This window comes from Phoca vitulina, unplaced genomic scaffold (assembly GCF_004348235.1).
Source record: "Phoca vitulina isolate PV1807 unplaced genomic scaffold, GSC_HSeal_1.0 scaffold81, whole genome shotgun sequence".
In the NCBI taxonomy this organism is placed as follows: domain Eukaryota; kingdom Metazoa; phylum Chordata; class Mammalia; order Carnivora; family Phocidae; genus Phoca; species Phoca vitulina.
The window spans coordinates 2,294,511-2,306,668 of record NW_022589784.1 but is presented as its reverse complement, the minus strand read 5'-3'; the positions used below and the strand labels follow the sequence as shown (position 1 = coordinate 2,306,668).

At 56.4% G+C, this 12,158-nt stretch overlaps 1 protein-coding gene across 1 annotated transcript; it reads right to left on the bottom strand.

Annotated features, from left to right (window-relative positions):
- Window positions 1–3,462: 3,462 nt before the first annotated feature.
- S1PR4 (sphingosine-1-phosphate receptor 4) lies at window positions 3,463–4,682 on the bottom strand. Its single transcript, XM_032394614.1, has one exon. It carries the CDS (start codon window positions 4,680–4,682, stop codon window positions 3,525–3,527), a length of 1,158 nt encoding a protein of 385 aa, XP_032250505.1. The 3' UTR covers window positions 3,463–3,524.
- Window positions 4,683–12,158: the final 7,476 nt, after the last annotated feature.

The following is a 12,158-nucleotide window of genomic DNA, read 5'->3' as shown; positions in this document are numbered from 1 at the left end:
GAATGACAAGTGAGCGCCCCAGCACCAGCCCACCCCTCCTAGTCCTGTCTCCTGCTTCCAGGGAGCTCCTGGGCCTGAGGAGTCAGGGATGGCCTGGCAGGGCAGGGAAAAAGGACCAGAACTCATTCTGGCCCCTGTGCTCTTCGCACCTGTTCCTTCCATCTGCCCCACCCCCACCCCGTTCTTCCAGGTCGGACTATGAACGCACAAGATACACACACACACTCACCCAGAGACAGCCCAAGAAAGGGGCCTGAACCTGACTCAGATAACAAGGCTTGGACCCTAGAGCTGCTCATGCTGCCTCCTCCTCGGAGTCAGTTTTCCTGCCTGGAAAGTGGAGAGATTCAACGAATCCCTAACAAGCTGGGATCAAGAAGCCACCTGCCTGCCACTGCCACTTTGAATCCCAGCTCTGCCCCTTCCTAGCTGTGTGACCTTGGGTCAATTACCTGACCTCTCTGGTCCTCAGTTTCTCCATCTGTAAAATGGAGTTGACGGTGGTATCTTCCTCCTAGCGGATTTTGGAGGAATAAATGAGTTAATACAAAGGTGAAGAGAGCAGGGCCAGGCACAGAGTAATACATAAGGCTTTGTTGCTGTTGTTACCCATTTAAAAACGTACACATCATAGTTCCAGAGCCTCTAAGGGCCTCACCTTATCAACATGCCAGGAGGGCAGGGGCTATCGATATCCTTCTTTTACAGATGAGGAAGCCGAGGCCCGTGGTGTGAGGCAGAGCTGGGAAGCGGTGGCAGGTTACAGATGCCCGATCCATCCCACCAGCAGAAGTCCGGATTCTTGGGGACAGTTGTGCTGCTGTCAGGGACGAGGGCTGGGGTGGGGAAGAAGGAGAGGAAGAGGTTTCTGAGGCTCAGAGGAAGGCACGCTGTTGGGTCCAGTTCTCCCAGAGCTCTGGCCACAGTCGTGACCCAGACACTGCCGCAGCCTCTACCCTCACGGAGCTCCCAGTCCAGGGGAAGAGAGGGAGGAGTGGCCAGAAGTGATGACAGCTGCAATCCATGCGGGATGCGCAGGTGGCTGTGGGAGCCGAGAAGAAATCAGGGGAGACTTCCTGGAGGAGGTGATGCTAAAGCTGAGACCCGAAGGGAGGGCAGGCGGCAGGCAAGCGAGGCCTGAGGGTAGGCACATGCCAGGCAGGCTGCTGTGGTGGGGACAACAAGGGAAGTGCACAGGTCCCCAGCTGGGAGGGCCAGCAAATAGTTCAGCTGACTCCAAACGGAGCGTGTGATGCCCCGCAGAGCAGAGGGGACAGCCAGGCCAGCTCACACAGGCCCAGGGCACTGGCCGAGAGCTTCTGGGTGGCCTAGGCTCCACTCACCCCAGATTCCGCCAAGACCCTACCCTGCCTGCAGCTGTCACAGATGAACATGATGACAGGAATCAGGAAAATATAAAAATATCCCAATTTATTGTGCACCTGGACACGTGTTTGGAACTCTATTCCAAGTTCTCAGATGATGGAACTGTCCTGCGTCTACACTATCCAAAACAGTAGTCACAGGCCCCATGTGCCTCTGGAGTATTTGAAATGAGGTTGGCATGACTGGACATTATGGGCTGAATCGTGTCCCCTCAAAGTTCACATGTTGAAGTCCTCGGAAAGGGACCGGATTTGGAGACAGGGTCTTTACAGAGGTGATCAAGCTAAAAAGGAGGTAGTTAGGGTGGGCCTGACATCCTTCTAGAAAGGGGTCATATGGGCACAGACGCCCAGGGAGAGCACCACGTGAAGGCGTGAGGAGATCGGGATGACTTCCAGGGGCCAAGGGGCGCCGATGATGCCGGCAGACGCCCGAATCCGGGAGAGAGCATGGAACAGGCTCATCCTCGGAGCCTCAGCGCACCAGCCCCGCGGGCACCTCGGCTTCAGGTTTCTAGCCTCCAGAGCCACGGGAGGACACATTTCTGTAAGGCCACCCGGTCTGTGGCACTGAGACATGGCACCTCCAGCCGACCAACGCACCAGGAAGGCGAGTGTTTAATATTTCGTTTCATTTTCATTCATCGTAAAGAGCCCACACGTGGCTGGTGGCTGGGGACCGGCCAGCACGGTGAACAGCTTCGGGTCGCCGCACCCCTCGTCGTGCAGGGAAGCCGAGGCTCAGAGCCGAGTGGTCCTGTGCCCGAGCGGCGGGCAGGGTGCTGCCCCCCAGCCCTGGGCAAGGCGGCGGCAGGAAGACTTCCAGGCACTGGCTTGCCTGGATGGAGGGAGAGAGAGAGAACTTTCCCCCAGGAGAGGCGGCCGCGCGTTGGAGGTGCACCCCTGCGCCGTCCAGTATGGTCGCCACGGGGGCCACGGACTATTTAAATGCGAACAAACTCAAAGTTCACTTCGACAGTCGCGCTGGCCACTTATCAGGGCTCCACGGCCACTGGGGCTCCCGAAGCGGACAGCACGCTCCTACCACCGCCACAAGTTTGGTCGGACACGCCAGACGCCACGTGCCACAGCGAGCCTTGAGCGTGTGCTGACAGCCTGGCGCTACGGGTTCCATCCCTGATCAGCCCATTTCACAGGAGGGAAGGACGAGGCAGTTAGTGCTAAAGGGAACAGGAGAGGAGCGGTCAAGCTTCCCTGAGGCGGGGGGGGGGGGGGGGGGGGGGGGGGCCGCGCCCCGGCGGGCCCCCCGACGGGGCCCCCGATAGGTGCAGAGGCCAGAGACGAGGAAGAGGCTGCCGGGGCCCAAGACGAGAGAAGGGGTAGGGAAAGGGGAAGTGAGGGAGAGGGGCGGGGGCCCACCCGGCAGCCCCCACCGGCTCTCACACACGTGCGTGCGCGCGCACACACACACACACACACACACACACACACACGGGGCTGTCTGTGCACGCAGACACACCAGCACTCGCTCTCGTACACCCTGCTCTGTGCCCACCTCCCTCTCCCTCTCTCTCCCTCCCTCCCTCTCCCTCTCTCCCTCTCCCTCTCTCCCTCCCTCTCTCTCCCTCTCTCTCCCTCCCTCTCTCTCCCCCTTTCTCTCTCTCTCTGTCTCTCTTGCACACACACTCGTGCACACTGCCGCTCCCCCTCACAGCCGTATCCCCAGTCCGCACAGACCCACGGCCCTCCCTGCTCGCACAGTCCCACGCCATCGCGCCGGTGCCCACAGGTGAATAAGAGGGAGGCCGGGACAAACCGTCATTGAACTTCCGTGTTGCCAGGCCATCAACCCCCACTGCTGCTGGCCCCTCACAGCCTGGGAGCCCCCCCGAGGCCGGGGAGGGGCTGGGACTCCCCAGAATCACACGGGAGCTGGGGGCGTACATAGCAAACCCACTCACCCCCACTCCAGGACCCTCCCCGTTCCGGTGAGCAGCCGCCTCCTCCGGGGAGACCATGGGACACCTGCTTGGCGTCAGCGGGCCCAGGCGCTGTGAGGGGGACCGTGGGGCCTCGGGACACACTGCCCAGCTGGCTGCCCTGTTCCTGCCTCTCCATCAGAGCCCCCACACTCCCGGCGTGCTCCCGGCCCCCCCGGACACGGGCCCCTGCCGTGGCTCAGACGCTCCGCACGCTGGAGATGCTGGTCAGGGGCTCTCGCATCCGAAAGCTGAGCGACCGGGAGCCCCGAAAGCTGTCCCTGGGCCTCAGCGAGCTGTCCGTGGTGGAGGCTCCGGAGTGGGCCTCGCTGACCTGGGCCAGGCAGTCCCTGGGCCCCTGCAGGCCCAGCCTGAGACACCCGCAGCAGAGGAAGGCCAGCACGGCCTGGCACACCTCCCGGCTGCGGAAGGAGTAGATGAGGGGGTTCACGGCGGAGTTGAGCACGGCCAGCGCCAGGATCCAGTCCATGCCCCGCAGGTACTCCTGCGCCCAGTCCGTGGAGCTGAAGACGTCGGCCAGCAGCAGGCCGAAGAGCGGGCCCCAGCACACCACGAAGGCCACCAGGATCATGAGCACCGTCTTGAGCAGCCGGCGGGCCTTGCGGCGGGCGGGGGGCCGGGGGGCCTTCTGCCCGTTGGCCCGCACCACCCGGAAGATAGCCCCGTAGAGCGCCATGATGGCTGCCAGGATGCAGGCGAAGACCCCCACGCAGAAGAGGATGTAGGCCTTGGAGTAGAGCGGGAGCAGGCTGGAGCAGCGCTGGAAGGTGCACACGCAGTTCCAGCCGAGCAGGGGCAGCAGGCCCAGCAGGGCGGCCAGCAGCCAGCAGAGCCCGATGAAGCCGTACACCCGGCCCCGCTTGCTGGCCCCGCTCTCGGCCACCGGCCGCACCATGGTGGCGAAGCGCTCGCCGGCCGTGAAGAGCAGGCTGAAGGTGGAGGCGGCCAGCGCCATGAAGAGCAGACCCTCGCGCAGGAACCAGTGGGCAGGCGCCAGGTGGAAGGTGCGGGCGCCCGACAGCAGGACGTTGGCCAGGTAGGCCACGCCGGTGAGCAGGTCGCTGAGCGTGATGTTGACCAGGCAGTAGTAGACCCAGCGCCGGGACCGCATGTGGGTCACGATGGCCACCAGCACCAGAAGGTTCTCCAGCACCACCAGGCAGCTCACGGCCACGAAGATGCCCCGCAGGACCCCCAGGCTCCCCTCCTCGGGCCCGCCCCGCCCGGCCAGCCGGCCCGAGTGGTTGTAGTGCAGGACGATGAGCCGGCTATGCCCACTGGCCACCAGCTGCTGGCAGGACTCGGGGGCCTCTGCGGGGGGCCCCGTGGTGTTCATGGCGGTCCCCTGGGGCAGACTGAGGCCCGGGGTGGCTCGCCCTGGGCAGGGTGGGGCCGCCGCCTGCCCGGCCTTGGTTTCCTGTTGTTTCAAATTTCCTGTTATGTTCAAGGTACCCCCAAGCTGGGGGTGAGGCCAGGGACAGGGAGGGGCACCCCAACGGTCGGCTCCCACCCAGGCTCCGGGAGGGTGCTGCGGTTGCTCCCGCCGCGAGACCCTGTCTCTGCCCCCCCTGTGGTCCTCAAAAGCCCAGGGAGGGGTGGGGGCCCCAGTGGGGAGGGGAAATGCCCCACCCCCCTCCCCTGGGCACGTGCCACCCTTCCCTGGGCTGGGCAACTCCCCTGCCCCCACAAGCTACCCTCTCCAGGACCCGGCTATTCTCCTGGACTGCTCCAAGCCTGCCCAGCACACAGTAGGTGCTTAATAAGTGTGTTAAGGCACACAGGTGAGCGCCCCCAGATACCTCATTGGGGGCAGAGACGCATCCCATTTTATTCCCAGGATGGACCTGCTGCATGCCCGTGCACAGAAGGGGAGACTGAGGCCTGGAGAGCGGGACCAGCTGTCTCCAGCGGGAGGTAAACCCCCGCACACGGACCCATGTAGGTCTCGGCCAGGACCCTCCTCACTGGGGGTGCCTGGCCCACCCCTGAGCTGGCCCTGCTAGGAGCAGAGCTGCTGGGGATGCACCCCCCCCAAGACAGCCCCTCACCTCTGGAGGGGGAGGGGCTCATAGGAAAAGTGGGAACTCACGCCCCATGCCTATCCTGAGATGCTGAGGACTGGGGCGTGGGTGCCGGGGGGGGGGGAGGGGGGAGAGTAGAGCCCGTCCTGGAGAGTCTGCTGGGGGAGGCACAGGGCTCCCGTCAGGGGCTCTCAAAGCTCCGTCAGGGGCAGGGCAGTCAGGGCACTGGGGCTGGGGGCAGCCCAGCTGCCTGTGGCCACCGAGCAGCACCCCTCCCTTTGTTCACTGGTCGGCCCTGGGGACAGTGCAGTTACAGGGAAGCCACAGATAGAGGTGCTGCCTGGGGAGGTGGTAGCTTCTTGTCCCTGGAGGTGACCAGGCGGAAGCAGGGGCCTGAAGAGGAGGCTGTGGGAACAAGGGCTGCCCAGGCAGTGGGGCTGTGAGGCTGGGGCAGGCGGACAAGCAGCCAAGTCTTGCTCAGGTACCACCGTGCATAGCTGAGAACTGAACCTTGGTCTCAACTTCACAAGGAGCCACCCAACTCAGGCACATTCACAGAGAGACACACTGTGCGTTCTGAGGCTGAGCCTGGACCCTGAAATGGTAGCTGATGCCAGACTGAGTCCTGATCCCGGACTGAGGCTGAGCCCTGATCCCAGACTGAGCCTTAATCCCAGACTGAGCCCTGAGCCTAGGCTGAGCCCTGAGCCTAGACTGATCCCTGGTCCCAGACTGAGCCTTGATCCTGGACTGAGCCCTGATCCCAGACTGAACCCTGATCCTGGACTGAGCCCTGGTCCCAGACTGAGCCCTGATTACTGGCTGAGCCCTGATCCCAGACTGAACCCTAATCCCAGACTGAGCCCTAAGCCTAGACTGAGCCCTGAGCCTAGACTGAGCCCTGATCCTGGACTGAACCCTGATCCTGGACTGAGCCCTGATCCTAGACTGAGCCCTGATTCCTGGCTAAACCCTGATCTAGGCTGAGTGTGTGACTATAGGCTGGCCACAACTCTGACTCCTGACCCTGACTGAGACCTGGCCCCGGACTGAACCCTGATCCCAAACTGAGCCCCAATTCTAACTGAGCCCCAACCCCCACCCAACCCCCACTCCAGCTGCATCCCTGACTCTAGGCTCAGAGCAAATTCAGGACTAAAGTAAATGTAATGAGAGAGCAGAGTGTGACTAGTAAGGCAAGCCATCCAACAACGACTTTCTGCCATGAATCACCTGCTGCCTGGTGGAAGGCCCTTTGTGCACTGTACCTTATTTAATCTCGGGATTATCCCCATGCCACAAAAGAGCAATCCCCCCTCTAGAAACCTGCCCAAAGACACAGCTCTGACCACGCGCTAGTATGCATGCAAAAGGTTATTCACTGTTGTTTGTGAATGCAAAATATCAGAAGCAGCCCAAATGTCTGCACACGGGAGAGGCTGACCAGCCACACCGCATCATAGAGTGGAGTACCACGCAGCCATGAACAAGAGTGGATTGGAGCCACCTCCAGGTCATATTGTTAAGTGGGGGAAAAAATACGAAAAGGTATATGTAGTAGCCTACCTTCTGTGAAACAAAGGAGGGGGAATGAAATATCTATATAGCTGCTTGCTTTTGCAAAAGAAACAGAGGAAAGACAAGCCAGGAACCAATGAGGTTGGTTCCCTATGGGGGGGCGGGTAGAGTTGGAATGGAAGGAGGAAGGCATGACGACCTCTGTGTAATTTTCAAACTCTGTTTATGCTTTCTATATTCTACAATAAAATTAAATCAACAAGGGTGTGGGGAAGTAAGCTTGAGAATGGATTATAAACCAAAAACAGAGGAACAGAACTGTGTTTCAGATGAAAACAAGAACCACACAGAAACAGAGGAGAACGAGCCCATGCAACTTATGGACATGCACTTATTCTAAAGACAAAAGGAACTACAAAAAAAAAAAAAAATATGAACTTTGTGTCGTAGATCTGTTTTCAGGAGTGGTAGAGGTGTAGTGATTCTGAAACTCTCATGTGTATTATGGGACTGAGCAAAGTACCAAGTGTACTGATGTTCTTAAGAACCAGGTCTCCAGGGGCACCTGGGTGGCTCAGACGGTTAAGCGTCTGCCTTCGGCTCAGGTCATGATCCCAGGGTCCTGGAATTGAGTCCTGCATCGGGCTCCCTGCTAGGCGGGGAGCCTGCTTCTCCCTCTGCCTCTGCCTCTCTCTCTCTCTCTGACTTTCATGAATAAATAAATAAAACATTAAAAAAAAAAAAAAACCGGGTCTCCACTGGGGAGGAAATACAATGTAAATACGGGATGGGAGGACACACTGCTCAACCCCACAGGGATGGAATAGGATCGAAAGTATCAGCGTGGACCTGTGATTTAAAGAAAAATCGATTTTGTCACTCTGTCCGCTGAGACAAGCCAGGAACAACAGACACATCTATCCAGCACCCAGATCTCGGCTTCTAAATATCACCTTCAGGTCTGCGAGAAACAGCTGATTCCAGGGATGGGGCAGGGGGAGTGCCTGGTGGGCCTGGAACATCCTGGTGTACCAGAAAGTCAGGAAGTGCCCCAAGAAGGATGGGGGGCCAGTCAGTGTTTGATGGGGACAGAGGTCAGGTTTACGAGATGGAAAGGGTCCTGGACGTGGGTGGTGGGGATGGTGCACGGCATTATGAATGTGTTTAACGCCCACCAAACGGGGCACTGAAAATCCTGAAGATGGTGCATTTTATGTCAAGTGCATTTTACCACAGTAAAACAAATTAGGAAAAAAAAAAAGAATATTCTTTCTATATGACCCAGCAGTTCCTCTCCGAGGCATCCCCCCAATAACATAACAGTCACCATTTTGTGGCTGGCACAGCAGTAATTGGCCCAGGCAAGAATCAGCATGGGGTGTTAAATTATCGGGCAGACGTTGGTTGGGGAGCAGGGTCTCTGCATAATCTCAAAGTGTCTTCCTACGGATTCCTTTATTTTTTATTTTTTATTTTTTTTAAGTAAGCTCCATGCCCAGCGTGGAGCCCAGCACAAGGCTTGAACTCACGACCCTGAGATCAAGACCTGAGCTGAGATCAAGAGTCAGTGGCTTAACCGACTGAGCCCCCCGGGCGCCCCCTACAGATGACTTTTTAGTTACAAAGAGGAAACTGTCTTACTGGACAAGTGTCGTGAAGATGGTGTTTACATCACCAGGGGAGTATGATAAATGGGCATCGTGCCTTCCTGATAGGACGCAGCCGCGGGGAGCTGGTCGCTGCTGGGACGTTCCCACCAGAAGTGTGTACCCTGCATCTGACTGAGGAATCAGCCCACAGATCCACCTTGAGGCACATCCCACAAGATAATTCCAAAGAGTCAAGGTCATGAAAGGTCATGAAAGACAAAGGAGCAAGCCCACGCTGTCTTGTCTGGGATGGAAGGAGACCCACAAGGCGTGGAGTTAAGTGCGGGGAGTGATCCTGGATGGGACACGAGCGTGGAGGGAAAGGTGCTATAACGGACGGAATCAGGACGACTGATGGGATTTTCGCTTGGGCTGTACATGATATAAGATTATTCTACCAATGTGAGATTTCCTGAATTTGACCATCGTCCTTTGCTTACATAACAGAAGGTGTTTGTTCATAGGAAATGTTCATAGGAGTGCTTTAGAGTCAAGGTTCATGATGCCTCCAACTCACTCTCAAATTATTTAGAAAAACGGAGGAAAAGGAGGAGAATCTTTTCTATAGAATATATTACATACTTTTAGATTATGTTTATAGGCAGATACAAAGCAAAAAGCTTAACCACAGGCGGATCTAGCTCTGGGATCTAGATTTTTTTTCTGCAAAGGGCCAAATAGTAAATATTTTGAGCTTTGCGGGCCAGACTGTCTCTGTCACAATTACTCAACTCTGCTGTTGTAGCCAAAGCTGCCAGGACAGTATGTAAATGAGTTGGCGGTGTGCCAAGAAAACTTTATTTGCAAAAAACAGGCTTGGTGCAGGTGGTTTGTTGGTCCTTGACCTAGATGAAGGGTATATGGGAGTTCGTTGTAATAGTTTTGCAACTTCTTTCCTAACTTTGTGGTCAGATTGTGGTCCTTAAATGTCACCTCCCATTAAAAAGAAGCAGGGCTACTTGGAGAAATGGCAAGGTCCAGGGCAAGTGCAGCGTGAGCCCAAAGCATCCCTCTGTGCCAGAACATGAACTCTTAAGGCCAGTGGGGGCGTGTCAGAAGGACTGAGGAGCCCACATGCAGCGGTCTCCCCTGGCCGGAGACCCAGCCATGTGGGTACAACAAAAGAGTAACGCCCGCTCTCATAAAGCATAAAATTCACCATCATAACCATTTTTAAGTGCACAGCTCAGCGGTATGAAGCACACTCACACCGTCCTGCGACCACCCCCACTCTCCGTCTCCAGAACGTTCCATCTCCCCACACGGAGACTCTGTCCCCACGAAGCACGGACTCCCCACCCCCTGCCCCAGCCCCGGCTCCCACCCTCTCCTCTCTGTCTCTGGACAGGACTCCTCTGGGGACCTCCTGGGGGTGGGGTCCTGCGGGATGTGTCCTTCTGGGTCTGGCTCCTCTCACTGAGCCCAGTGTCCTCGGGGTCCTTCCACGTCGTGGCAGGTGTCAGGGTCCCTTCCTTTTTAAGGCTGGATCATATTCCAGTATGTGGATGGACTGCACTGGGTTTCTCCTTTATCCATGGATGGACACTTGGGTTGCTTCGACCTCTTGGCTATTGTAAATAATGCTGTTGTGAACATGGGTGTGCAAGTATCTCTTCAAGACCCTGCTTTCAATTCTTTTGAGTGTTTTTTTTTTTTAAATAGAATAATTCCAGGCAAAAAATGCAGAGAAAATGGAAGTATTAGGATATCACCATTTTTGCCATCCCAAATGATGTATCTATGGAACGCTCCCCAGTGGCCGCTAAGACCATCAGGAGAAAGGCTCATGGGCAAATTCATGATGGATGAATCAGACTGATGCCCCCTAAATCCAGGGATCAATTTTAACATGGAAGAGAGAGTGAATGAACTTGATGTTCCATTATGTGTCTCCTGGAGAGGGTCAGAGATGCAGGGACAGGCGCCGAGAGAACCAAGCAGAGGTTCAGTGTCTTCTGGCCGAGGCTCACAGCACCCCCTAGGAGTCCACTCCCATTTCCAGACAGATGAGCTTGCAGCGGTTACAGGAAACGAGGCACATGGTCTTTGACCCCGGGGATACCACTTGCCCTGTCTGGAGGCTAGGGTACTCTACAGGACAAATGACCTGGGTTCTTAGACAGATAAATGACCAAGAAAAAAAGGTTGAGGGATGCTTCCAGATGAAGAGAGTTACAGCAGCCAAATGCCACGTGTGGACTTGGTTTGTGAGCAAACATTTGTGACTTATGCCCATCAGTGATGAGACACGCTGTCCTCATGGACCCGGGGAGGGGTCAGTACTGACTGAGGAGGGCTGGGGTCTCTGTCCTGGCTTCAGGGCAGCTTCCCCTTTAGGCCCAGGGCCCACGACACTTTGTGGGGCCTGTGCAAATGTTTTTAATTTCTTTTTGAGATTAGAAGAATAAAATGAATACAGCAATCATGAATATGTAATGAGCCCAGCCTGGATTTCATTAGTCTTTCTACCAACACTGTTGTAAGAAAATAATCGTTAAAGGTTGCTTACGCAGGACGAGGCCCACGAAGGCAGCATACGTTAAGCCCACAAACGTCCAGGTGTAGCCCTGACTCGCCTCCCTGTTTTTGTAGGTTTGGTATTTTCCACAATAAAAAAAAGGCTTTCAAAAGAGTTGGGTGACTCCTCGGCCAGGTGACCGAGGTGCACAGTGGTGGCGGGCTGACCGCACGTGCTCTTGAGACGATGCGGCGGAAATGGCCCTTTGCCTCTGTGGTCCTCCGCCCTAAAACCCGTAACCTGAGCCCAGTCATGAGGGAAATACCAGGCAAGCGCCCACCAAGGGACTGTCCAGGAGATATGGTCAAGTCCTAACCCACTGGGACGTGGGAATGTCATCTTCTTTGGAAACAGGGTCTTTGCAGATGTAATCAAGTTAAGACGAGGTCATTAGGGTGGGCCCCCATTCACTATGACCGGTGCCCCTATAAGGAAGGAGAATGTAGACACAGACGCAGACGCACACAAGTGAAGGGGCCATGTGAAGACGGAGGCAGAGACAGCGGGGCGCGGCCACAAGCCAAAGGGCGCCTGGAGCCCCTGGAGGCTGGGAGAGGCTAGAAGGATCCTGCCCTGGAGCCTCCAGAGGGAGCACCCTGCCACACCTTGACTCCTGCCCTCCAGAATGGGCAGAGGACATTTCTGCTATGTAAGTCACCCACTTTGTGGTACTGTGTTTTAGCAGCTGGAGGAAATGAATGCAATCCCTGACCAGCGGGCTTCAAAACTACCGGGGTCATCAAAAACAGGGGAAGTTGGCAGCTTCTGTCTATCCGCGAGATTGGATGCTCCCTGATTCGTGAATCTCTGGTAAAAAGCCAGTAAGTTCTTTAAAAATCACAAACGAGGAAAGTCTGAGAAACTGTCACAGCCCAGCGGCGTCTCAGGAGACATGACAGCCTCAGGTCGCGAGGTGTCCTGGCTGGGGTCCCAGGACAGGAAAAGGACACTAGGGAAAAACAGGCCATCTGAATAAAGGGTGGACTTCAGTTCATAACGAGTCAATGTTGGTTCATTAATTATCAAAAAAAAGGTACCACATTAATGTAGGATGTTTACAATAGGGAAACCGGCTATGGTTTCGTAAGACAGCTCTCTGTAGTATG